Source organism: Osmerus mordax, chromosome 2, assembly GCF_038355195.1.
Source record: "Osmerus mordax isolate fOsmMor3 chromosome 2, fOsmMor3.pri, whole genome shotgun sequence".
Lineage (NCBI taxonomy): Eukaryota > Metazoa > Chordata > Actinopteri > Osmeriformes > Osmeridae > Osmerus > Osmerus mordax.
In genome coordinates, this window is record NC_090051.1 from 4,050,805 (window position 1) to 4,077,631 (window position 26,827).

The following is a 26,827-nucleotide window of genomic DNA, read 5'->3' on the forward strand; positions in this document are numbered from 1 at the left end:
AGGGAATGCTTTCTTTAAGTGTTTAGAAGTCCCGATTGTCCTTTTGACCTTCCCATGCCTCACTGTCCAACTCCTCCCCTCCACAGCCTCTCTCCGAGTCACTCTGGATCATGAGTTGAATAAAATACATGAGAACTATTGTTGTCATCTGAACAATAGTGAAAGTCTTAGTAAAAGGCGTTGAATGGAACTGTGTTCATTGTTAAGTAAACATGTGAACAATAGATTAGCCTGTTTATATTCCCCTCGGTGGTTGGAGCCAACCAGTGTGTTCCTGCATTTAATCAGACATCAGTTGTTCCATTTCTACGACTATTCTTAGTATTTTGATGGCGAGGTCTTGAGAATGGGACTCTGGCTGTCAAGGCCTCACATCCCTGGGAACTCACCCCAGAGAGTCGACCCGCTAAACTAGCCCACCTCAAATAAAAAAGTAGAACTTCTCTTACAATTCTGGATGAAGTCAATATATTTACATTCAGTCTCTTTTTTGTTGTCATATATGACCTTCCTGTCTTGTGTATGGGAACAGTGTTGCATCCTGGCCATGCCTGTGGTTTTTAACCCTACCCCTGACATGGTACGATCCAGCCCCCCCCCCCCCCCCCCCCCCCCCCCCCGGCTGTTTGTGATGGACCCTGCCGGGCCTGGAGTCCACAGCTGTGTAGCCACAGCCCAGAGAGCTACGACGTGACACAGCACCAAAAATACCACGAGGAGCGGAATACAAGCATTTTTTTATAAACACACTTCAATATAAATATTTAAATATAAATGTGTAATGAACGTATTGATATTTGCCTCTGCAGCGCCAGAGGCTCAGCACGGAGTGGTGAACCAGCGTGGCTGCATTGAAGTGGCCCTGCGGCATTGTGGGAACGTGTGTTGTGAGTTAGTCTGCTGACCAATGAGAGAAGAGTCTGAAGCTACTTCACAGAGCCTCTTTGATCTGAGCTGGGCAGCACAGCCTCTAAGGCTGCTACCACCTGCCTATAGGGCAGCACAGCCTCTAAGGCTGCTACCACTTGCCTATGGGGCAACACAGCCTCTAAGGCTGCTACCACCTGCCTATAGGGCAGCACAGCCTCTAAGGTTGATACCACCTTCCTATAGGGCAGCACAGCCTCTAAGACTGCTACCACCTGCCTATAGGGCAGCACAGCCTCTAAGGCTGCTACCACCTGCCTATAGGGCAGCACAGCCTCTAAAACTGCTACCACCTGCCTATAGGGCAGCACAGCCTCTAAGACTGCTACCACCTGCCTATAGGGCAGCACAGCCTCTAAGGCTGCTAACATGAGGCTGTATGGCGGCTTCGTCAGCAGCAGGAGCTGAGGCCTTTGAAGCCCGTAGCAGCATCAGCTCTGGAGCAGTGTGGAGCTGCAGCCACAGCTGGGGTTAGTGCGGCGTCCCACAGGGGATCAGGACACAACCAGAGGAACAGGGCCTCGCAGAGCTTAGCTCCCTCCCTCTCTCCTCCCTTCCTCTCCTCCCCTCCACCTCTCTTCTCTCCTACCCTCTCCTTTCTCTCTCCCCCCACTCTCCTTCACCACTCTCTCTTCTCCTTCTCTGTCCTCCCTCTCTCCCCCCCATCTCTCCTCCCTCTCCATCCTCTTCTCTCCTACCCTCTCTCTCTCTCTTGCCACTGTCTCTCTCCTCTCATCTCCCTCTCTCTTCTTTTCCCCAAATTCTCTCTCTCTCTCGCACAAATGTTTCGCATCCCTGCTTTTCTCCCAGACACGTGTTTGTCTTTCTCCTCTCTCTCTCTCTTCACCATCCCTCCCCTTCCCACTGCCAGCCTCTCTCACCATCCCCTTCTCCTGTCCTTTCCCAGTCTCCCTGTCACCCCGTCACCCCGTCACCCTGTCCCATCTCAGTGTTGTTCATCAACCCGGCTCCGCAGTGTTGATGTTTACCTTTGTGTCGAGCGGGGTAATCATATTGTCACAGCCTATTTTCGGCTGGCCGGCTGCTGCCCAGGCACAGCTGGCAAGGCCGCTCGTGGTGTAGTAAAATATAAATATAATAAGAACGTTTTTGAGCTGGCGAATCCATTCTGAGCAGTGAAACATCACCACAGTCCCCGCAGATGGCACGCGTACAGCAAGCTTCTCTGGGCTCGACGAACTCAGCAGGACTCATAAACAGACCGGAGAGCACTGTGGACGACAACCGGGGTCTCTGTTACCTCCAGAGACCTGTTGACATCGGGGTGACTGTCATTCATGTGGAGGGACTATATTGGTTAGCGTATTGAAGGTATACTTAAAGTCATTACCTCGAGAGTGTCTCGCAAACTGTTCCTTTGAGGCGTCGGGCAGGGTCAGGGGTCAAGATGGGCCGGCAGGGTCCTGGCAGGTAGCTGGTGACGCGGGGGTGCTCGTCCAGACATTCTGAACCGCAGGGCTCTGTCCCGTTCACCAGCAGGAAGGGAGGGGGTGGGGGAGTGGGGAGGGAGGGTTGGGAGTGCGTGACGAGGGCGTCTGTGAGGCCGGCCGGCCGGCCCCTCTGGTCAGCTGTGAGGCCTGGCTGCTCCCCTGGGCTCTGCTGTGTTTTCTTAGCAGGCGGCTAGCGGCTGGTGGCTAGCACAAGGGAGTCTTCAGCCTCCGCTTTTAGACTCCTCTCTCTATGGGATAGAGAGAGACAGCAAGCTGTCTCTACAGCAGCTACACCGCCTGGGCTGGCCTGAACTAGACTGATACAGGACTTAAGTCTTGGTTTAGACTGTGTGTATGTGTGTGTGTGTGTGTGTGTGTGTGTGTGTGTGTGTGTAATGAGCCCCTTAATATGAGATTTTCAATCATATAACAGATGAATGATACTTCCTGTCCTTTCATTTCCGCATCATGAAAGCATGTCAAGTTGTGTTACGTTCCCAAAATGTGCCTGCACGTGTAATTGAGGAGTGGGGTAGAGGAGTGTGAGGGGGGGGGGGGGGGTGCTGGGGGAGGGCGGAGGGTAACGGGAAGCTGGGGGGACCCGCTGTTTGATACCTTGAGCAGGGACACGCCGCCACAGACCACAGCAACACCAGCGCTCAGCGGAAAACAACATCAAAACAGGCTTGTTTACCCGCTGACGGCGGAGGAACACCAGTACGACATGTTTTCTCCTGTTGCCCCCATCCCTCCTCCCTCCCTCCCTCCCTCCTCCCTCCCTCCCTCCCTCCCTCCCTCCCTCCCTCCCTCCCTCCCTCCCTCCCTCCCTCCCTCCCTCCCTCCCTCCCTCCCTCCCTCCCTCCCTGCCTCCCTGCCTCCCTCCCTCCCTCCCTGCCTCCCTCCCTGCCTCCCTCCCTGCCTCCCTCGCCCGCTCTGCCTTTGTTGGTCTGGTGGTGGGTATGCGTGGTAACCCTGGTGCCCGATAGAGCCTCCATAGAGGCAGGGCTACTGACAGCAGATGAAAGACTGGCACCCATCTCCCTGTGTCTCGGGGCCATGGCCTCTTATTTCTCAGGGCAAATTAATAACTATGCAACATCAATGGGGCTTAGGGTAAAAGGGCTGGAGTGTGTGTGTGTGTGTGTGTGTGTGTGTGTGTGTGTGTGTGTGTGTGTGTGTGTGTGTGTGTGTGTGTGTGTGTGTGTGTGTGTGTGTGTGTGTGTGTGTGTGTGTGTGTGTGTGTGCGTGCACCACTGCCATCATGGATGAGCTGACAGACTCTCTCTGGTCTAAGGAAGCTACAAGTCTTTGAAGGACGTGGTCTCTTTTCTTGAGGGCTTGACGGAGTGGATGTGACCACTTCTGAAGCATTGTCAACAGCCCCGGTTCAATAGGCAGGCCTGCAGGGAGCCCCGGCTGTATTTAGGGCCTTCAAAGAGAGGAGGACACACTGGGAGAGATGCAGCCACTCTCTAATCGTCTCTCTGTGATCTCCGGCCTCCGCAGTAGGATCCCACTGCTCAAGCACCAGCCTGCTGCGGCTCCGCTTCACCTGACCTGACTGGGACTGGACTGGGTTAAGCCTGACTGGGCTAGGCTGAAGGGCTGGTTTAGTCTGGTCTAGTCTGGTCTGAAGGGTTGGTCTAGTCTGGTCTAGTCTGGTCTAGTCTGGTCTAGTCTGGTCTGAAGGGCTAGTCTTGTCTGGTCTGGTCTGAAGGGCTAGTCTTGTCTGGTCTGGTCTGGCCCAGCCTGATTTGGCCTGAAGTTGGGCTGAACTGAGTTGGGCTGGTCTGGTCTAGGCTGTGTCTGGCTGGGCTGGGTCTGGGGGTTAAGGTTGAGCTGGCCTAGACTGGACTGGACCTGGCCTGGTCTTGGTTGGGCTGGACCTGGCCTGGTCTGGTCTGGTTGGGCTGGGGCTGGGATGGATGTGGTTAAGTCTGGGTTTAGGTGGCACTAGGGCTGGGCTGGGCCTACGCAGGGACTGGGACTGGGGCTTGTGAATTCTAGGGCGCGTGTGTGTGTCTTTGTCTATGCTCTACTTTAGTGAAAGTTACAGAACCAAAGACACGTTTAATTTGTGAATCTCTTTCCTTCTTTTTCCAAGTCAGTACATGGAAACAGATTGAGGCAAAAATACTTTATGGTGTTTGCATACACAAATAATGCAAAATACATCAACGCAAAACCACAGCAGGTACAGGTCAGTGCATTCACAAGTGCCTCCTTTTGAAAATCACAAGAAACCACTGTGGCTTTAGCGGGTCAATATTTGTGGAGCTAATTCAGAGGTCTGGAGCTGGTCAGTGGTGTTAAATCAAGCAGGATCAGCTTCACTCTGTCTCTGTTTCTCTGACTGAGATATTCTCCACAGTCAACCCACTGTCTCAGCTCACACACACACACACACACACACTCACACACACGAGACACGCACACAACCCTTCTTATGGAGTCTACTCATAATTATACTCTGACATAGGAGACAAGGTTTAGATATCTTCCACGGAAACAGTCTAAGGAAGTCGTCTTGAACTAATGGAAGCAGTTGGTTTTGCAGGGGCCCTGCTAACTTTCACATTACAACCCTAACCCGCTCCGCATTGCGTGGTTCTATTACAACCCTAACCCGCTCCGCATTGCGTGGTTCTATTACAACCCTAACCCGCTCCGCATTGCGTGGTGCGTCACAACTATTGTGACTCCCTGTGGAAGACGAGGCTATGCCGGTCAGGTGTGATAGACCCGGACGGATAGCTGTATAACCGTAGCTAATGTCGTAGCAGGCTTGTACAGACAACAACAAACATTATTTACAACATCTAAGTTTATTTTATTTCTTAAGTAAAGGAAAGATGAAGTACAGGAATGATAAGTTTGAGTTGTTGGTCTATGACCAAGCGGGCTCCGGTATTGCTCCCCAGCAGAGAGGTTGGTGTTAGCTACTGGCGAGGCGCCGTGAGGTGACGGGCAGGGCAGAGCCGAGGGCAGACGAGGCACCAAGGCATGCACCCACTCTGGCCCAATGGGCGGGGTGGCAAAAAGGGATGGAGGGGCAGAGCTGGCAGGGTGCGGTCTCTGTCGAGTGGCAGCTGATCCTGGATCACTTCAATTCCCAATTCAACTGGAAAGCCGCGTGGCCGCAGAGCGGCAGTTGGACAGGACGAGGCAAGAACTCACGTCAGCGCTTCTTTTGACAGCTCCTCTATTCACGACAGTTCGACTTTGAACCTGTTTGTTTAAATAAACGGACTTTACAACTCATGGTCATATCCGCGTGTAGACGGGGAAAGACAAGCTCCGCGGCTTCCAGCCACCGGACTCCAGAGAAGTTGGTCTTTTCCCCGGGACCCAAACAACGCACGCGGCTAAATGCATGTCTTCTTGGCACACGCCGGCAGCAATTTCGCGCACGGATAATGGCGTAGATAAATCAGATAAAATACAGATTATTTGTTCCCCCCACCCCCTATGCTTTAAACCGTGGGGGGCTGTGAAGTATCCAGGGGGAGGGGGTAGCCTGGAACGCAAAGGCGACCTGTGCCACCTTACCACTCCGTCCCGGAGTGCCCGTCTGACGGGGTGGGATGCGGCTCTCCGTGACCGTTGGTTTCCTCATCGGCTGCGCCCTGTTTCTCGCACCTGTGACCGAGGGCTGTGGGCCGGGGAGGGGGTACGGCAAGAGACGTCCGCCAAAGAAGCTGACACCTCTCGCTTACAAGCAGTTTAGTCCGAATGTCGCGGAGAAAACACTGGGAGCGAGTGGCAGATACGAGGGGAAAATTACCAGGAATTCCGATCGATTTAAAGAACTTACGCCGAACTATAACACGGACATTATATTCAAAGATGAAGAGAACACGGCTGCGGACAGATTAATGACCCAGGTGAGCGTGACGCGCGGAAAGAAAGACGGATAAAACGTTCGGTTTACATGATCTAAACCCGGTTAAAAGGAGACTCTGACTTCACTGGACTTGAGCAGACTTCGCTTCAGCTCATCTGTTTGCGCTCAGCTCAATGTTTAAACCATTGCTGACTGATTTCATTGATTCCGCTCGTCCATGTGTGTTTTGCAGCCTATACTTAGCTAGGCTACACAGAGCCTCAACTACACACTACTAAAGTCTACTCCTTTTACAACATGTGACAGTTTGGCGTCATTAAATAATAGCTCTTGCTAATATGACACGTTTGAGACAAATTACGCACGCGTCTAACGGCATCGTTACATTGGATAGTTCAGTTAAGGCAAATAGCCTATTTTTAAAGCTAATTACACAGTTGTGTATCCAGCCCAGTCGCTTAACCAAAAGTAAAAACGCAGAAAACGGTCTCCAGCATCGCAAATTAAGTGTTTTCGGAGAGTTTAAAGTAGCCTAGTTTAGCAGCATTTACCTGTTTTTCCTCCAGCCTTGAAGAACACATCGACAGACTTATTTAGCCGCTTTTGTCTGCGTGTGTAGTATGAATTGTGCTCCGCAGCAGTTATTTAGGGTCAATGAAGATACTCTGGCACGCCAGCCTGTCTCACCGTGTACCTGTGTTCCGCAGCGCTGCAAGGACAAGCTGAACGCCCTGGCCATCTCGGTGATGAACATGTGGCCCGGTGTGAAGCTGCGGGTGACGGAAGGCTGGGACGAGGACGGTCACCACTCGGAGGAATCCCTGCACTACGAGGGGCGCGCTGTGGACATCACCACCTCCGACCGCGACCGAAACAAGTACGCCATGCTGTCCCGGTTGGCCGTGGAGGCCGGTTTTGACTGGGTCTACTACGAGTCCAAAGGCCACGTGCACTGCAGCGTCAAGTCAGGTAGGTGTAGCAGACCGTTCGGGCCATAGGTGATTTGGAGATCACGCTGGCATGTTTATTATTTGACATTTAACATTGGTTTAAAAATAGAACCAAAACGATTTCTGAAAATATTTTCTTTCAACAAAAAAGGTACTCATTAAGGCAGACAGGTAGCGTATTCACGTTTGGGTGTGTTCGGTTCAGCTGTCATTAGCAGTGCTGAGGTCACAACCAGACAGCTGGTTAGAACCAGAGTTCAGATGAAGACTAATTGGACAGCAACCTCAAACCACCTGGACACCTGGTTGATATACTCTGTGCTCGTTAGTGTTAAATACACATTAATGTTCAATGCCTGTCTGCCTGCCTGCCTGCCTGCCTGCCTGCCTGTCTGTCTGTCTGTCTGTCTGTCTGTCTGAGATGATAAAATGCCTGCTTTGTTTTCATTCTGTCATGTCTTGTTTCTTCTACTTTTATCTACGATTCTTATCGTTCTCTCTCTCTCACTCTCTCTTTCCCTGACTCTCACTCTCTCTTTCCCTGACTCTCACTCTCTCTTTCCCTGACTCTCACTCTCTCTTTCCCTGACTCTCACTCTCTCTTTCCCTGACTCTCCCTCTCTCTTTCCCTGACTCTCACTCTCTCTTTCCCTGACTCTCCCTCTCTCTTTCCCTGACTCTCCCTCTCTCTTTCCTCCCCCCCCCCCATATCTCGTTCAGCCTCCACGCTCAGATGGTTGTTCATTAGCTTTGTGTGTACATGCTGAACCAAATAACCCAACTCATTAGGAACGCAAATGAGTTGCCAGCGTTGACATACTGACAGGGACACTGTGTGTGTGTTTGTGTGTGTAACTCTGACTCTCATGTACATTAACTATCTCACTGATCCACAAGATAACTGTAATCCACCTTGTATCAAGTAAAGATTCAAAGTCTACCTAATCCTCTTCAAATTGGCAACAACTCCCTTTCTCGCTCTCCCTCTCTCTCTCCTGCTCTTTCTGTCTCTCTCCCCCCCCGTTTTCCCTCAAACTCAACATGACGGTTTTGTGTTTTAAAGTGAATAGCACAGCTTCTGTATGCTGTCCTGTCATACAACTGTAACAGCGGGCCCTCTCTCCCCCATCCTTCCCTCCATCAGAACACTCAGTAGCAGCTAAGACAGGGGGATGTTTCCCCGGCGCGGCGCTGGTGTTCCTGGAGGGCGGAGCCCGGAAGGAGGTGCGGCAGCTGCGTCCGGGCGACCGCGTCCTGGCGTCCTCGGGGGCGGACGGCGGCGGCCCTCTCGTCTACAGCCGCTTCCTGACCTTCCTGGACCGCGAGCCGGAGGCGAGGAAGCTGTACTACGCCATCGGCACGGCGTCCGGCGCCGCACTCCGCCTCACCGCCGCCCACCTGCTGTTTGTGGCGCGCGGGAACTGCTCGGGCGTGGCCGCGGGGGGGATGAGGACGGTCTACGCTAGCGACGTGCGACCCGGACACTGTGTTTTGACCACCCAGGGGGGGGTGGAGGCCGGGGCTGGGGCCGGGGTGGAGGCCGGGGCTGGGGCCGGGGTGGAGGCTCGCCTGTCAGCCGTCACCTGGGTGGAGCTGAGGGAGGAGTCGGGGGCGTACGCCCCTCTGACGCAGCACGGCTCCCTGGTGGTGGACGGGGTGTTGGCGTCCTGCTACGCTGCTGTGGACCAGCCCCGCCTGGCCCACTGGGCCCTGGGGCCCCTCCGTCTGCTTTACTCCTGGACCAGCCCTGGGGAGGCCCCCGGGGCTGGCCTGCACTGGTACCCCCAGGTCCTGCTACGGATAGGAACTCTGCTGCTGGGGCAGGAACACTTCCACCCCTGGGGGGTAGGGGGCGCCACCCACGGAGACCACAGGACCACAGGAGAGGAGAGACAGAGGGGGGAGATGGAGGGACTGGACAGGATGAGGAGGTGTGGAGAGTGATGGAGTGATGGAGAGAGAGAGGATCAATGGGAAACAGGAGGATGGCCGTATGAGAGAAGGGATGGTTGGAGATCTTCCATGTGGGGAGGCAGAGAGACTCACTGGTTGTTTATTTATGGAGTTGTTGGGTGTTTGAAAAATGTGGTGCGAGATTAAGCCAGTATCTTCCAACACACACACACAGACATACACACTAGGGAAATCTTAATCAAGTCCTTAAACCAGCTTGCAAGCGGCCAGCCATTCAGAGAAGCATTTGTTTTCCAGTCTGCCAAGGGTATTGGCTTTTTCATTTCTCTCTGTCCTTCTGTCTATGTCTGTCAATCAATCAATCATCTATCTTCTTCTTTGCCTGTCTGTGTGTCTGTTTATTTGTGAACCTTTCAACGATTCAAAATTCATACCTACTTTTTTTTCTCTTGGTAGAAATGAGAGATGAGCTGAAAAGCTGCCATGGATTTTGTTATTCATCTGTCTGTCCAGAGTTACTATGTCCATCGGCCTATCCAGCTCTGTCATTCTTCATTCATCATTAAGTCCCTCATAGGAGGCTTAAGTGACTGTCCCCGTTACATAAGGAATCACATGGATCTACTATACATGAGGAATACATGACTTCTGCTACTAATTCCTCAATGACTGTCCGTTCAGGATAGGTTCAAAGCATATCATTTTAACTTTAAATTGGGTGCAGTGTAATATCAAACCTATGTCAGCTGAATTCATGTCATGTGACCCAAGACCCTCCTTTTATGAATGTTCTGTTAGTCGTAATGCCACATGGCTTGCCATGAGAAGTCCATGGCAAGATGTTTGAAGTTATGCTAAATGAATCTTCTGACAATAAGATCATTTATAATTATATTGCTTTAAATCAGGTTTTGCACACATACTGTTGTACGATGAGGCTATATTCAAGGCAACTGTGCTGACATGTATGTCATTTTAAATTTAGCACAAGACCTTGAGTTCTTAATACTTTAAGTGGCAATTCAGAAAACAATTCTGCAACTCTAAAACAAGCATGCATTTTTCTCTCAAAGTCGAAATATGTCAGAAATATATATTGTAAGAAACTATTTAAAAGATCTATTTTTAAAATGACCAAAAATGTATTTTGTACTAGTTCTGTGTATATGGGCATTACAAATGTGTATTTTCATCACAAAACCTAAGTCATTGAGTCTTTTGGATACGTGTTTCTGCTGCGCAAGAAATCATTTCTGATCGTCTCAGTCATTGGATATGTAAAGGACAGAGGGAGAGTTCAGCACCACGGACAGCTCTGCTGTCACCCCTCCCTCCCTGTCTGGCTGGCCTGGGGTAGGAGTTTCCCCTCACTCTGTCCACAGCGCCACCTAGAGGCAGTGTCTTTCCCTGCAGCAGACTCACTCACGCAGCATCTGTAGCTCCATCCAGCCTTCTGTTTCTGCACATCTCACCCTTCCTGGGTCCTGCCCTGGGAGCTGGCACCCCCAGCTGGTGGGGAGGTATCAGCGCTCTGCTCCTCCAACATCAGCAGAACAAGGCAGAACACCCATGCCAGCCTGTACCTCATACATGATCATACATGACTTTTATTCATCTTGGTCTGTTTGGGGATAGGAGGTCACCACAGCCTTCCTGGCCTTAGGAAAGGAGTTCTTGTTTGTCTTCTAGCCTCTGTGTCCACACACACATACACACACGGACACACACATGCACTCACACATTAGTTCCTAGGTTAATTGTTAGGTGGGTGTGTGTGTCCCTCACTAGTCAAGCCTGTTGCTAAGAGACTGGCTGTCCGAAGGCCAGTTAATGCTCTGAGCTTCCCAGAAGCTTCACCTTGAAGGTCAGGGTAGGGGCCCTCTCTATTCTACCTGCCTGTACCTCTGTGTCCCTATCTCTGTGCATGTGGATCCATCAAAGATTCAAAACTTTTATTGAAGGAATGCAGTATTTGGATTCTACGGGGCAAATGTTACACACACACACACATACATTTGTTCACACAATAACTTACAGCCATAGAGTCACACATGACAACAGGCTAGCTTCTACGTCATCTTTATTCCAATTGGTCCATCGGGGGACAGGAAGTGAACTGATGAAGAGTATTTTAAATACAACACACTGGGTTTGGCATGCTCATGTACACAGATACGACTGGTTTTCATAGAATATAGTAGATTGGTCTTCACAGCTTGGTTAGTTACACATATACACAACGACATATACACTACATCACCTGAAAACATACCACCAGCAAACAGAAACTTAGGAGTCTAACTTGGGAGAGAAAAGATTCTCCCTCTTGCCCTGAAGCCAGCTGCTAAACGACCGTGGCCAATCTGGATTGAAGAGATCATCCAATGAAAGTATTCCATAAAGGAGGGGAAAGCACACACCACTTCCCTCGTGAGACACACACACACACACACAAATCCTGACTTCTATTGATTGAATGGCGTGTCTATGTGTGGCAGCAGCAGGTACTACACACTGTCCTACAGGAGTTGACAATTCTCCCTGGCGTCTGTGTTCCACATCAACAGCAGCATACAAAAATAAAACCAGTTCCTCTGATGAATCCTCTCATTCCGTGTACACATTAACACCAGCAATCAATGGCAACTGAGTTTCTTGTCACACATCTTGTCATGACGTTTCATACTCTGCACAACATCTTCGGTAGGTTAACTATACGTCCCTGGAAATACATTTGGGTCAACATGATCAATACACTGTCCTATACACCTTCAGAAACCAAAACACAAAGACTAATAGAGCTCCCTGGCAGAGATCCAGCACACTGGGGAGGGGTGTGTGGCAGAGTACAGGAGTCCTGAGGGGTCAGTGTGCGTCTGGGGGGGGGGGGGGGGGGGGTTGGGTGTGGGGGCGTGGAGTGTGGGACAGAACGGGCTGGGTTGGGGGCCAACAAGGACCTATCACCACTGATAACTACGACTGTGTTGGAGGGAAGGTTCTGAATGCAGGCCAAACAACCTGGCAAGCCTCACGCTACGGGGCTAGCTCTGCTAACACACAAACTACAGGGTCTAAACAGGGGCCAGTCCTCCCATTCCCTCCCTGCCGGACTGGCATCCGAATTCAAAAGGAACAGAGCTTTATCGATTCTCCACACTGACAAGCTACAGTCTTGTCAGTGTGCTATCCTCTCGCCCGTGATGGTGATTATGACAATGGCGATGGTTTGTACTTAAAGCAGTCTGATCAGCTGTTGACTAACATGTTCCACTCAAACAGCCGGTGTGGCAATACGTGCTGGTCATCATGGGTACGCTTATCAACATCCAGTCCCTCATGTCCTCTCAGGCATCCTGGGGGGGAGGGGGGGGGGAGGGAGGGAGGGAGGGAAGGAGGAGAGGTGGGGGGGAGGGGGGAGGAGAGATGGGGGGAGGAGAGAGAGGAGAGGATGGAGGGAGGGGTGTGTGTCTTCTCTCTCAGAGACGCTGGGTGAAGTTCTCGGGGAACACTCCCTTGGGAGCTAGCTCCTGGTTCTGGATCCACTCCTCCTCCCTCATCCCCATCAGCCAGCCGTCATCCTGCACACACACACACACGCGCATGCACACACAAACACACACGCACACAAACACACACACGCGCATGCACACACAAACACATGCACACACACGCATAGACAGGAAAGTACACACACACACGCATACAAGCATACACAAGCACACACACAGGTATTAAGTCAGTAAGTAAAACAGTGGTTGGTTGTGTATGAGTGTGTGTACAGTTTGTGTGTGTTTACTGTGTGTGTACAGTGCGTGTGTGTGTACGGTTTGAGTGTGTGTGTACAGTGTGTATGTGTACAGTTTGCATGTGTGTGCGTGTAGTGTGTGTGTGCGTGTACCTGTTCCTCTGGGCTTTCGAAGGTCACCACCAGCACCACTTGTCCTGCCTTCATCTCCAGTTCATCTGAGTCGTTGGCTGCATAGTCATGCATGGCTTGCACCTGCAAACACACACACACACACATCAGGGGTCAGTGGGTCAGGGGTCACTGCGTTAGGGGAGCAGGCTGGGGTGGGGGCTAGACTAGGGGTGGTCATGGGATTGAGGAGGTACTCCTCACCAACCTTGAACAGGAAGCCAGGAGGCATCTCTATACCCTCTGCTGCCCCATTGGTTGATTCTGCCACCACCGCAGGAGTCTAGACCAATGAAGAAAAAAGATAAATGTGAGGGCTCTTGCAGACCTCTATGTGTGTGTGTGTGTGTGTGTGTATGTGTGAGAGAGAGATTTAACCATGGACCACTCACATCCACTGCTTTTGCTCCGTCCACTACTGGTGTGCTGCTGTCAGTCTGGAACACAGAGGAGCAATCATCACACACACACACACACACATCTCAGTACAGAAACCAGCCCTGTCCAGTGACAGAGAGCCGAGCAGCTCTCCAGTGTACTGAGTCACACAGAGCACCGTGAGGCTGGCTCCATGGCTCCACAGCAGGAGCCACGAGGGGCAAGGGAGGGATGCTCCAGGGCTGCAACTACAGCTTCAACCCCTCCTCCACCTCTCCTCCCTTCATCCTCCGCCTTCTTTCCAGCCGATGCATCCATCCAGCAGGTTCAGATGCATCCCTAGACAGTCCATCGTACCTGGGCCTCTTCCTCCTCCTCCCAGCCAGCCTGGTCTGGGGCTGGGGCTGGGTCTGGGGCTGGGTCAGCAGAGCCCCCCTCATCGTCCCAGGTGGGGACCTTGACGGGCAGGCTGCCATCGTCCCCCCAGCCCTCCTGGGCCAGGGCCACGGGGTCCACAACAACAGGCTGGGGGCTGTCATCGTGCCAGCCCTGCTCTGGGGGCTCTTCTGCTGCTGGGCTGTCCTCTGGCTGGGGGTTGGGCAGGGGGGGAGGGGCATGAAGAGGTCGTCATGGTGACCAGGTAGTTTTGGTCGACATGGTGACCGGAAGGTGGACGTTGTCATGGTGACCAGACAAAGTGGTCGTCATGATGACCAGACAAAGTGTTTGTCATGGTAACCGGGGGTTGGGGAGGGGGGGGGGGGGTCGTCATGGTGACCGGAGGTAGAGGTCGTCATGGTGACCACATGGTGGTGATAGCCATGGAGACCAGGGGTTGTGGATGGGAAAGGGATTGGAATATCATCCACAAATTAATCACATAGTACCGGTTGCCATGGGGATGTAGAGGAGTAAATAAAGAGATTAATGAAAAGGGGAGGAAACGGAACAGGAAGACACCAGAACAGAGGTGAGAGGTCACACTGTGTTTCCTGTGGATGAAGCCTGGACTGCTGGAGGACAACACACACTGTTCATACTGTGATGACCTGGGAGAGAGGACAGCCTGCTGTCCCGGTCCTCTCACTCACCTCAGGCTGCAGGGAGGCACAGGCCCTGTCTCAGGACACGTGTTCATACATACAGCCAGATACTGGACATCATACAGTAACACACAGGACATGCAGTAGTGTGCATCACTCACCCAGCTATCCCAGGAGGCAGGCTGCAGACAGAGAGGGACAAAGAGAGAGGGATTAGAAATGGAGAGAGAGGGAGATAAAGAGAGGCAGAGAGAGAGAGAGAGAGAGAGAGAGAGAGAGAGAGAGAGAGGGGCAGAGACAGAGAGTGATGGTTTTGGAGACATGTCACCATGGTAACTGTGTGCCAGTCACCTGAGCAGCGGCTGGGCTGGCCGTAGGCACGGAAACCAGGTCAAGCAGGGTGCCTCCTGCAGGGCTGTCAAACTACCAACAGGGGGCAACAACACAAGGGTCACGGTTAGGGTCAAGGGTCAGGGGAGGGACCATGGTTCAGGATAGGAGTGCAGAGTCAGGGTTCAGGGGTCACAGGTTACATTCAGGGTCAACGTCAGGAGAGGTCAGGGGTTGTGCACCTGAGTCGGGGATGTGATGCTGATGTCTGGCGCTGCCGCGGCATCGAAGAGGTTGATAATGTTCTCCGGCTTCAGATCCTTGCAGGGGGTGACCTTGGGAGGAGGGGGCATAGCAGGCCGCAACTACAAGGGAGAGGGTGTGCATGTGAGTGTATGGTAGTGTATGTGTGTGTGTGAGTGTGTGTGTGTGTGTGTGTGTGTGAGTGTGTGTGTGTGTATGTGTGTGTGTGAGTGTGTGTGTGTGTGTGTGTGTGTGTATGTGTGTGTGTGAGTGTGTGTGTGTGTGTGTGTGTGTGTGTGTGTGTGTGTGTGTGTATGTGTGTGTGTGAGTGTGTGTGTGTGTGTGTGTGTGTGTGTGTGAGTGCTCTACCTTGGATGGAGACTTGGGGATAGCCGGGGGTCCTCCTGGACTCAGAGTGTGATTGGTTGCATCACTGGAAAAAGAACGAGAGAAAGAGAAAGGTAGAAAGACAGAGGGGGAGACAGAGTGGAGAGAGAGAGAGAAAGAGTAGAGAGAGAGGAAGAGAGAGAGAGAGAAACAAAGAGAGAGAAGGGATCAGACATAGAGAGACAGGAGAGGAGAGGGTTAGTGAATGAGCTGCTGAACAGGTGGCACATGCAGGTATGGGTTAGATCAGAACAGGGCTGTGTTGTTGCAAGCGTTCTCATGCAGGACTATGAAGCATACCCCCCCCCCAATACCCCGCACCCCCCCCACCCCCCACAGGAGTCGTGCAGGAGACACTACAGTGCAGTGCCTGGCCAGGTAGCCAGCTAGCGAGCAGAAGTAGCAGTCAGTCAGTAATCTGGACGGGACAGAGGTAGATGAAAGTGCAGCTACATAGTCAGGCCAGGCAGACTCTACACTACAAGCAACAGAACTCTCTAGAAGACAGTGACTACTGGACGTCCACAGAAGAACATTGGGCCCCATTCCAGGCTTCTCGTCTCCCAGCTCTCCACAGCTGTCCGCCCCAGGCCGGCTCCACCCGCCCTCCTCACCTCCTCAGAAGGACAGGCTTGGGGACTGATGGGTCAAATACTTGAACTGCATTCTCTTTATTGCGTGTCCGAGTGCAAAGCCACCCAGCCAACCGCCCGGGCGGTCTAAATCAAGCGCCGAGGTGAGGGTGGAGCAGTCAGGGGGGACAGCTTGCGGTATCTGGAGGACCAGACTGGGGTATACACAAAGATAAATCCAACACAGTCCTCTCTGTAGGAGTTCACAACAGACCAAGCTCCGCCCAGGGCTGCCCACGCAGAACCCAGGGCTGACAGACAGACTGACACGTTAGTGCGATAGACAGAGTTCACTGTGGTTGCTGTGGTTACTGTACCTCTTCGGAGTTTTGGCGGCCGCCTTCCCACCGCGTTTACCTGTCTTTCTGTGGGGGTGGGGTGGAACCATTTAATCTAGAAACCATTCACTTCACTACATCACTTTACCCACTGTACAGCTCTACAACCCAGCTGTCACACGTAGCCTCTGGTGTGTGGAGTATTACTACAACTACTACTACTACAAATACTATTTATACTGCTAATATTAGATGGCAATACTTCCACAATTACCATTTCTAATAGTACTTCTAGTGCTACTTTTACTGCCACTACCATGACAATATTACCATTGCTAGTCCTACTACTATTATTACTACTAATAATACCAGTACCACTACTACAAATTAAAACTACTACAACCACAACCTCTATTTTTACTATGGCTATTATCATCAGTACTATTACTATTGTCTTACTTCAATACTATAGCTGAAGATAGTAGCCTGGTAAACGTTAATAGCTGTATCTGGGCCAGGGCAAGTTAGCACCACTAGCTAGCTATCTGGGCCAGGGCGAGTTAGCACCACTAGCTAGCTATCTGGGCCAGGTTGAGTTAGCACCACTAGCTAGCTATCTGGGCCAGGGTGAGTTAGCACCACTAGCTAGCTATCTGGGCCAGGGTGAGTTACCACCACTAGCTATCTAGGGAAGAGACCATTCAGTGAGGATAGACTGGCTCACCTTGTGGGCTGTTCTCCACTCTCCAGTTTCACAAGAACATCATTCAGGTCCTGGTCCAACTGCAAGGAAAGAGAGGGAGGACGGAAGGAAGGAAAGGGGCACAGAGAGAGAGAGAGAGAGAGAGAGAGAGAGAGAGAGATAGTGAGGAAGAGTAGAACTTGTTTTCTATGCTGACTGAGATGGAAGCCCAGCTTTATCTCGGATCCAAAGCCCATGCACCCATGGTGACCAAGCCACCTCCTGTCCCCATGGCGATCATGTACAGCAGCTGGAATGGGAGAACTCTCACCCTGCCAATCTCCTTGTGGAACTTCTCCTCGAAGCCAGCCATGCTCTGGAACGTGCTGACATAGAACCCCACACGGCTGCAGACAGGAGGGGGGGAGAGAGAGGGGGGGGGGGCAAGGAAAACTATTATAAAGGACATCTTCCCCACACATTGGAGTTAAATGTCTGTATACACTATAAACAGAGAGACAGACAGATAGACAGGCAGACAGGCAGACAGACAGACAGGCAGACAGACAGAGAGACAGGCAGGCAGACCTGTTCCACAGAGATGGCAGCTCCTCCTGCAGATCCACGTTGATCTCTTCAAACACCTTCTGAGCACGATCCAGCTCATCCTCTGCCTGTCAGACCCACAGCTGATAAGAATCTGTTCTGTCTATGGAATGCAGATGGATGTGGATGTGGGTGTGATAGACAGAAACAGAGAGAGAGAGAGAGAGAGAGAGAGAGAGAGAGAGAGAGAGAGAGAGAGAGAGAGACTACACAGATAGAGACAGAGGGGGAGAGAGGGACAGAGAGAAATAGACAGAGAGAGAGAGTCTGAGAGAGAGAGGGAGAGAGGGAGGTAGAGAGAGGTAGAGAGAGAGGTAGTGAGAGTAGGTACCTGGTTTCTAGAGAGGTTACTCTGAGCCACGTTGTGAGCTGACAGGATCCCCTGAGCCCAGCCTGGGGTAGCCCTCTCCAGCAGGGAAGCAGGCTGCGGGGACAGGCAGACAGACAGACAGACAGACAGACAGACAGGCAGACAGGCAAACAGACAGACAGGCAGACAGACAGACAGGCAAACAGACAGACAGACAGGCAGACAGACAGGCAAACAGACAGACAGACAGGCAAACAGACAGACAGACAGACAGACAGGCAGACAGGCAAACAGACAGACAGGCAGACAGACAGACAGGCAAACAGACAGACAGACACATTAAGTTTTGATCGCAAAGTGTGTATAGAGAATACAAGTACATGAGTAGATGTATGTGTGCAGTGTGGGGTGTTACCTTGGGCATCTTGACACCACCCCCTGCATCCTTCTTCTTGCCCTTGTGAGTGGCTGAGTAGTTATGTCTGGCACTGTCATAGTCCACCAACTTCCTGTCGCGCTTGGCGATACGAGACTGGTGAGGAGAGGAGAGGGGTTAAGGTGACAGAGCAATGTCGTTTCGGCACCAGGATGGTGCAGGTCGCTTCCAGTACCTTGATATCGGGGAACTGTCCCAGGTAGGTATCCATGGAGATCAGAGCATGATCGACTAGCTTCTGATGGTAGTCCTCCCATAACACATCTGTATCCTGCAACACACACGTACCAGTACACCTTTACACACCGTGACACACACAAACGCAAACTAGCTCATCTATACTCTTGCTAGCCTAGAGACCAACCTTCCAGCTACACACACATAGGCTAGATTTACCTTCTTACTGTTTGTGCATTCTTTTCGAGAGCAAATGAAGGGAAAAAAACAACAAATTGGACGGACGACTCATGAAGGACGAGAGGGAGCGAGAGAGGAAACAGAGGTGGAGACAAGAGGAGAGACACATCCAGCAGTGAAGTGTGTGTGTGTGTGTGTGTGTGTGTGTGTGTGTGTGTGTGTGTGTGTGTGTGTGTGTGTGTGTGTGTGTGTGTGAGAAACGGAACGCTGTTGGAAGCTCTCCAACTCAACTATCTCGCTCTCCCCTCTATTCTGCTATCTCTCTCTCTCTCAAACACACACACACAGTCACAGGCACACATACACACACACACACACACACAGTCACTCTATGTGATTAGTTTTAGAGGAGTGCGACTGACCTCTAGGATGGAGTCCACCTCGTCCTTACCATACCACTCTGGCTCATACATGTCCCCTAAACAGGACTGCAGGTTCTTGGACGACTCGTGCATGGCTGTGGACACAAACACACACGTACACACACAGCACACACACGTACACGCACACACACACAGCACACACACACATCACAGGGTTCAGTGAAGAGACATTTATTGGCTCAGAATCCTTTAAGTCTTTGCTCGCCTCTCCTCCACCCCTCATCTCCTCCACCCCTCATCTCCTCCACCCCTCATCTCCTCCACCTCTCATCTCCTCCACCCCTCATCTCCTCCACCCCTCATCTCCTCCACCCCTCATCTCCTCCACCTCTCATCTCCTCCACCTCTCATCTCCTCCACCCCTCATCTCAATCCACCCCTCATCTCCTCCACCTCTCATCTCCTCCACCCCTCATCTCCTCCACCTCTCATCTCCTCCTCCCCTCATCTCCTCCACCTCTCATCTCCTCCACCCCTCATCTCCTCCACCTCTCATCTCCTCCACCTCTCATCTCCTCCACCCCTCATCTCAATCCACCCCTCATCTCCTCCACCTCTCATCTCCTCCACCCCTCATCTCCTCCACCTCTCATCTCCTCCTCCCCTCATCTCCTCCACCTCTCATCTCCTCCACCCCTCATCTCCTCCACCTCTCATCTCCTCCACCTCTCATCTCCTCCACCCCTCACCTCCTCCACCTCTCATCTCCTCCACCCCTCATCTCAATCCACCCCTCATCTCCTCCACCTCTCATCTCCTCCACCTCTCATCTCCTCCACCCCTCATCTCCTCCACCCCTCATCTCCTCCACCCCTCATCTCCTCCACCTCTCATCTCCTCCACCTCTCATCTCCTCCACCCCTCATCTCCTCCACCTCTCATCTCCTCCACCTCTCATCTCCTCCACCTCTCATCTCCTCCACCCCTCATCTCCTCCACCTCACCTTTCACTGCTTCCAGGTAAACTCTCAGGTCTCTCTGCAGCTTGCTGCCCTCCGTCTGGGAACACAACACAACAACAGTCACCCCGGCGCTGGGGAAGGGGAGGTTGTGACTCCGGTCCTCTAGCAGAGACCAGTAGAGGGGAGAGCTAGGGTGGGTGTAGCTCAGGGGTAGAGGATTTGTATGTCACATGTATGTCATTTTGGATAAATGCCTCTGCTAAATAACCACAGTACACTAGTGGTACATGTTGTTGTGTGTGTGTGTTTATGATACCAGACATCAGTGTCATAAACACACGAGTTATAAACGTGTGAGTAACGTTATGGGAAGAGCCATTCTCTTACATATTGCTTGTTGAAGTTGATGACTCCTTCCTCGAAGGCTATATCCTTGGTCTCGTCTGCTTTTCCCAGTTTCTGCAACACCTGACGAACAGTAACCCAACACTGAAGCTACATTTCGCTCTACAGTTTCCTTCCATGTGTACATTTGACCGTTGGTGTAATGTCATATTTACACACTCTTTATACATCCGTATACGTCCTAAATTGTTTATAAAGGCCTATATAATTATGTCCATATGTGAATGGTTGACTGTTGGTGTCGTGTCATATTTATACAATCATTACACATCATAATACATGCTCTAAATAGTTGATATAGGCCTATATGATTGAACAACCTAATAATTTATGAGTTGGTCATTTTGATGAAGATGTTCGGGGTGGTGAGCTTCCGGGAGAGGCTCTCAGAAGGTCGCCCCCAGGCGGCTACCCGGGTCATTACAAGTGTCACCATCCCAGCTGGTCTATAATACAATACGTCATATAAATAAATATTTTTAAGTATGCAGTAAATTTGACAGATCATTGTCTCTCATTGCAGCCCCTGATGTGCTGTAAAATGCAATCCCCAGTCTGAGAGCTGCAACAGCCTTAGCTCGCAGGGAATCATTCTCCTCCGCTACACAACTGGTGCGCTTTGCGTCGCAACAGGACATTGCAGACGAGATACAATTCATGTTTGAATTCAATCCAAACTGGGAAATATTTTGTAAATAGCTTGACTAATCCGGTAAAGAAAATTAGTATAGGGCCTATCTTCGGCAAAGATCGACCCGTCCCTGTAAAAGCCCTTACACCCCCCCCCCCCCCCCCCCCCCATTCTATGTTGTTAAACACCCAGATGCGCCACTGTGTCCCTTCCGAAGATGTGACATTTTGGACAGTATGGCATAGGCCAACAGACAAATCAAAAACGGACATGAAAACGACTAATGGACGATATTGTATTTCAGACCTTTTCCTGTGCCCGCGTTAATTTTTTCTGCACGTTACTGGCGAGTTTTCCCGCAGTCACCCCCTTCCCCAGGTTCAGCTCTGCCATCTTGTCTTCTAGGCCGTGTTGGTATCAGACGCTCCGCCACAGCCCACAACAGCTACTGCTACGACGACGGTCTAGAGAAACGCATCCACATCCAGGAAATGAAAGGCGGAAGACCACAGGCAGTTGGTGTGGTGTTAAAACAGCTTCACTATATATGTTTGAAACACTATGACGTTTTTCCCAAGCCGTTAGAGTTCGCGTGCCTTGAAGGTAACGCGCCAGAGGATGCTCTTAAAGGACCAGCGCGCATCACGGAGGGATGACGCTCGCTCACAGTGAATGCCCGCTCATAAGAAGACTCCGTTTTAATAGGTCGTGGTATTTGCAAATGGACAGGCGTGAATGAACACTACCCTTTTGTATAAATAACAAAATTACGTAGAAACAAACTATTCATCTGGAAGTGGCGAGTGCACTTCAGCACCTGGACAGCGACATTCAAAGCTTATCAGTGTTCAGGCGTTGATAAAACTAAAAGATTTTCCCCTTTTATACCTTTCGATATGTCATCATACTTTCCAATTTAATATGTGAAAATTAATCATATATTTGTTGTTTTATGGAAATCATAAGTAGGCTATACTCTGCACAATGTTTAACTGTTCAAAACAAGATGATGGACGACAGCAGGCTAACTCTGTAGCTGCCAACAACAACACAGTTAGACACACTTACTAACCCTCCCCGAGAAGAATGAGGGCGTGAAACAAAACCAACCATCGGGTACGCAAACTACATTTTAGGAGACTGCCCTTTTCAGGAATCAGGATAGCCGGTTAAAAGTTTGAAAGTCCCTAAAAAGGGCCGTTCTGAACGCGTAACCACATAGGGTGGCGTTCTCGCCCGGGTTCGATTCCAACCATGGGACATTTAGCCTACTGCATGCCAACCCCTCCAACTCTCCCGTGCCTTTCCTGCCGCTCTGAAAGCGTCAGTATAAAAAAAGCAGAACATGACTAACTAATATCTCTTTTAAAAAGCCTTAAGAAAAGAAAATGTTGGATGTGTTACTGATGACCGCATGTAAGGCACTTTATTGTGTTGACTCATGTATTGTTTTCAGGTGCACTCACAAACTATCATCATTATTATATTAACCGTGACATCCTGTGTGAATATAGATCAAAAGAACAAACTTCCAATAAAAAGTTTTTATCTGTAGAGTTTTTAACCGTCGCTCTACACTAAAATGTGGCTGACGAGCTCATTCCTGTACCCATTGATATATAGAAAGGCCTGTACACTCAACCAGAGACTGCGCCCTCTGTTGGACAAAATAAAACATCACATGCGAATGCGTGCTGCAGTGGAGGTTGCTAGCCCATTATCTCAAAATATATGAAATTGTTTTGAATTATAATGTAGACTCATAGATTTTCTGTATGATATTGTTTATTAGCTATGTCATTTTCAAGCTGTATGCGTCCAAAGCTGCCGACCTAGCACTGTATTGTATTAATCTTTGAGGGTCAGTCTCCATATATTTCTTGTCAACCTTGTTTATTCCTTTTAATATGTATAGGCTACGTTTCCCACGACAGTATTACAATGCATGATATCAAAATAATATTACTTCGCTCTCATGAGGCGATTATATTTTCGATTTTTGATCCTTTTCTGTGTGAGCACGCAATTTCTACTCCATGAATTTACTCTAGGTGGCGATATGGCTTTATATTTCTCAACCTCACCTCCAGGGTCAGTCGTCTCCTGCGTAAAAGAAACATAAGCGCATTTTCAGGTCCGGTTGCTTCAGAAGAAAGGTTACAGAAGATTAACAGAACTGAACCAGTAATTTAAAGACTGATGTCAAGCGACAGCCAATAACACCTAATAACATTAACCTAGCAATATAATAAAGGTTGGTGTGCCCGAACTGAAATTTAGTAGACCTATACTATGTCCACACTGGGCAAATACGGCTCTTATTTGGCTGGGTAGGAACCTAGTTGATGTTTGATCGGTTGCAAGGATCAGTTTCCAGGCTCCAATAGCCCCACACATGTAAACCACCAGAGACTGGGTGGCCGAATTTAATGACAGTAGACTAGCCTTCTCATCCGGCGTGCTGTTCGCCAGACGGTATCGCTGTCCATGGTGCTGACTCGCTGCCGTAGACAACAGGCCGCACTGCAGATGTGAATTATGTCTGCATTGCTATGACTACTAGCCATATCACAGCCTACGAGTCTCAAGGCTGGATTATATCACTATATCCGGTTTGTTTTTATGTGTTACAACAACACTTGTCGCTGGCCTCGGGCCAGCAGTTCCGCCATCAACCTACTCTCTCGATCACGTGTTTTCAACTGTTCGCTACCCCTCGTCCCCTGCAGATGGTATGACCCAAAGCTAAACGCAGATCACTGATAGGCGAAAGTGTGAACACAAAGAAATCGCGGCGACACGCGCTGGGGAGAATAAGTGGATTTTACTGTTGAGAGTGACAGCGTATACACTAAAAGTAAATAATAAACACAGAATTAATTTCTCAATTGCATTCTACAGTAGGCTTGATTTATGAATTATATTTAACATTGCGTCTGAAGAGACTTTCGGCAATGCAGCACACAAAGACGAGATAGTCAGGATAACGTAATTTCTGTATGTAACAGGAACGGGCAGAGTGGATGGGCGAACTGTGGTTCGGTTCGTCTTGTAGCATTTGGACTGGGCTGGATTCGGCGGAGATGCTAGTTTTTGAGAAGTCCAGCTGACAGTTTGGCACGAAGAATTTTGGATTCTGAACAGAGCCGTCTGGTTGCTGGGTCGGTCGGGAGGTGAGTTCAGGTATAGGCTTCTTTGTTCGACAATAACAAAGGGAGTTTGGTATTCTGACTGTCTGATGCTGCGCTGGATGGAGGGTGTGTGTTTAGTACACAACAAGTAGTTTACGACGTTTGGATTGGGGTTGATTCCTGTCCTAATCGTTACACGTTGAAACATGTTACAATTGTTATGCTATTAATAGCATAACCAGCTTAGTTAGACCATTCAGAAAAACTGCTAATACATGTTTTCACTTCACATCTTTTTCTCTATTGTTTTTCTCTCGGTGTTCTGTTCAATCGTTTTTCTCATCAGCTTTGTACGGATTCTCTCTGTAACCACGGAAAATCCATCTTGTTTTGCTCTTTTGTTCGATCGCGTTTAAACGAAAGGGGTTGTTTAAATGTTATAACCATCTAACAAAGATAAACACATTTCCCACTGTAAGTTCCTACAATTTTTAACCTGATATTGAATCAATCGTACGGCGGTTTCATAACCTAGTTGGTTGTTCAATTTGATATAACCGTGTGTTAATGGTTCTGACTGCTTGTTAATACCAGCGCCGAATCAATGCTGCTCTCGCCTTGTCCTAGCGCTTAATCGTTTGACAGTAAGTCACGTGTCTTCCTCCTCCAAATCGCACCACAACACATGTAGGAATGTGTGTGTGCGTGTGTGTATGTGTGTAGGCCAGTGTTAAAGGTTGCACCTCTGAAAACCAGGTAGATTCAGATGAATGGAAGCCTATAGGGAAGGCAAAGTTTTAGGTAGCCTACTGACAAGAGGGAAGGAGAAATTGGGGAAATAAAATGGAGGCGGCAGCAGCTGTGTGTGTGTGTCGGGGGGGGGGGAGATAAAGTGGAATAAAAATGGGGCATTCCGTGATGACTATGAAGACTGCAATCCAATAATAGAAAGATTAGACAAGCAGTTTTTCTCTTCAGCAAGAACGAGACAGGGGGGGTTTTAGGGGTGGAGATTGGGGGGGACATTAGCAGCAACAGGCCAAGTGTTGTTGTTATGCAGAGAAAACAAGAGAGAGAGATAAAGGTGGGGTGGTAGAGATGAAGATAAGGAGTGAAAGACAAGCAGGAGTGAGATCAAGACAGAGAGAGAGAGAGAGAGAGAGAGAGAGAGAGAGAGAGAGAGAGAGAGAGAGAGAGAGAGAGAGAGCGTGTTAGAAGGGGATAGGCAGAGATGGAGATAAACAAAACAGGGAGAGACAAAGGAGAGGTGAATGAGGTTTGAAAAAGAGACTGAGGGAGGGAGAGAGAGAGGGAGGGAGAAAGGGATGAGCTGATGAGGAGCGAGGGACAGAGATAAGGATGAGAGAGGAGAAGGGAGAGGGGAGTGGTGAGGGAAGGACAGAGAGTCGATTCAAATCCTATTAATCCACTTCACTGCTGTCCTCCCTCCCTCTGCCTCTGTCTCTGAGCCTGCAGATGCCAACTATCACACACCCTCTATGCAGGCTGCCTCCAGTGAGCTGCCTCTAAAACCCTCTCCTCGTCTCTGCACTGACTTTTCTGCCTCAAAGGCATATTTTTTCGCAGCCTCTTAGGCAAATGCTGCATCCAAGGGTGGTGTCATATAATTTACAATTGTAGTGTTACCCATCACTATGTGCAATCAGTAGGTACTGCACTTGCATGCAGTACCTGCAGTACATGCTTGCATACTTGTGCATGACAAGGTTCAGATTCAGGTTAAGGTTAGGGTTAGCGCTATATTTTTTGTGCTCTGGTAGCAAAGGCTTTACCTCAGTCACCAGATGGTTTGTAACACATATCCATCTGGGAAGTCATTCTTGGAAACTATTTTGAAAAGGGCAGGCAAAAATACTTGGCAAGTGATCGGATGAACTATCTGTCTATCACCGTCTATCATGGTACCCCAACCACACCCTTAGCTGCCAGAAGCTTCTCAGAAGATGCTGATTGGTCCAAACCACTGTGGTTCGGGCACAAACGGAGAAGTTAGAGCTTGGCAAGATGGATTTTCTTTTTGCAAGAAATGGCAGAACAGTGGCCGTTTGGATTCAGGGGAACTCTCAGCCCACAGTCTGCAGGCCAGAGGCGGCCAAACTGCTTTCAGAGGGTCCATATTTTAGCGTGTGAAAACACTTGGATGGTGGATAGGCCTGACTACTTGTATAATTCATGGGTTATAAAATGAGAGAGAAAAACAACACAAATGAACTGTAATCAACTGCTTTTATTTAATTAACAACTCGGCGCTACACTTCAACAGGCCTATTCATCAAAGTAGCAAGTTTAACCACATGTGGCCTGAACTTTGTTCAGAATATAAATCAACCATAGGCCTTATTATGAATGCATTTTCCCAAGGTTTCAACAACATTGCATTCTAATTTAGCGCCAGTGCCGAGGACTGTAGTTGACGAGCCAATCACAGGAGACATCTGAATGCATGAAAGATAGAGGGGAGGAACAGGAGGGAAGACAGCACCAACACAGACACACACAGAAATATACAGCTGTCGCAGTAACATAATCCATCCTGATACCTCCAGACCAGTCGGACCTGTAGCGCTGGCCTGTCTTTACTGTACAGTGTTTATACACCAGACATTAACA

At 50.0% G+C, this 26,827-nt stretch overlaps 2 protein-coding genes across 3 annotated transcripts; one reads left to right on the top strand and one right to left on the bottom strand.

Annotated features, from left to right (window-relative positions):
• The first annotated feature begins 5,962 nt into the window (after window positions 1-5,962).
• Window positions 5,963-9,116, top strand: LOC136964076 (indian hedgehog B protein-like). The gene is made up of 3 exons (XM_067257993.1): window positions 5,963-6,262; window positions 6,930-7,191; window positions 8,317-9,116. The coding sequence occupies exons 1-3, from the start codon at window positions 5,963-5,965 to the stop codon at window positions 9,114-9,116; spliced, it is 1,362 nt and encodes a 453-aa protein (XP_067114094.1).
• Window positions 9,117-12,327: 3,211 nt separating this feature from the next.
• LOC136962022 (myc box-dependent-interacting protein 1) lies at window positions 12,328-21,582 on the bottom strand. Of its 2 annotated transcripts, XM_067255611.1 has the most exons (19): window positions 21,372-21,582; window positions 20,417-20,497; window positions 20,072-20,126; window positions 19,107-19,201; window positions 18,503-18,598; window positions 18,307-18,423; window positions 17,913-18,005; window positions 17,564-17,649; window positions 17,307-17,382; window positions 17,018-17,076; window positions 16,333-16,380; window positions 15,366-15,429; window positions 14,996-15,118; window positions 14,775-14,846; window positions 14,585-14,605; window positions 13,395-13,439; window positions 13,211-13,285; window positions 12,985-13,086; window positions 12,328-12,664 (listed from the first exon to the last, which is right to left on the bottom strand). In XM_067255611.1, exons 1-19 carry the CDS (start codon window positions 21,456-21,458, stop codon window positions 12,563-12,565), a joined length of 1,497 nt encoding a protein of 498 aa, XP_067111712.1. In that variant the 5' UTR covers window positions 21,459-21,582; the 3' UTR covers window positions 12,328-12,562. The 2 variants fall into 2 exon arrangements, with proteins under 2 accessions (XP_067111712.1, XP_067111721.1); XM_067255620.1 differs by lacking the exon at window positions 16,333-16,380.
• Window positions 21,583-26,827: the final 5,245 nt, after the last annotated feature.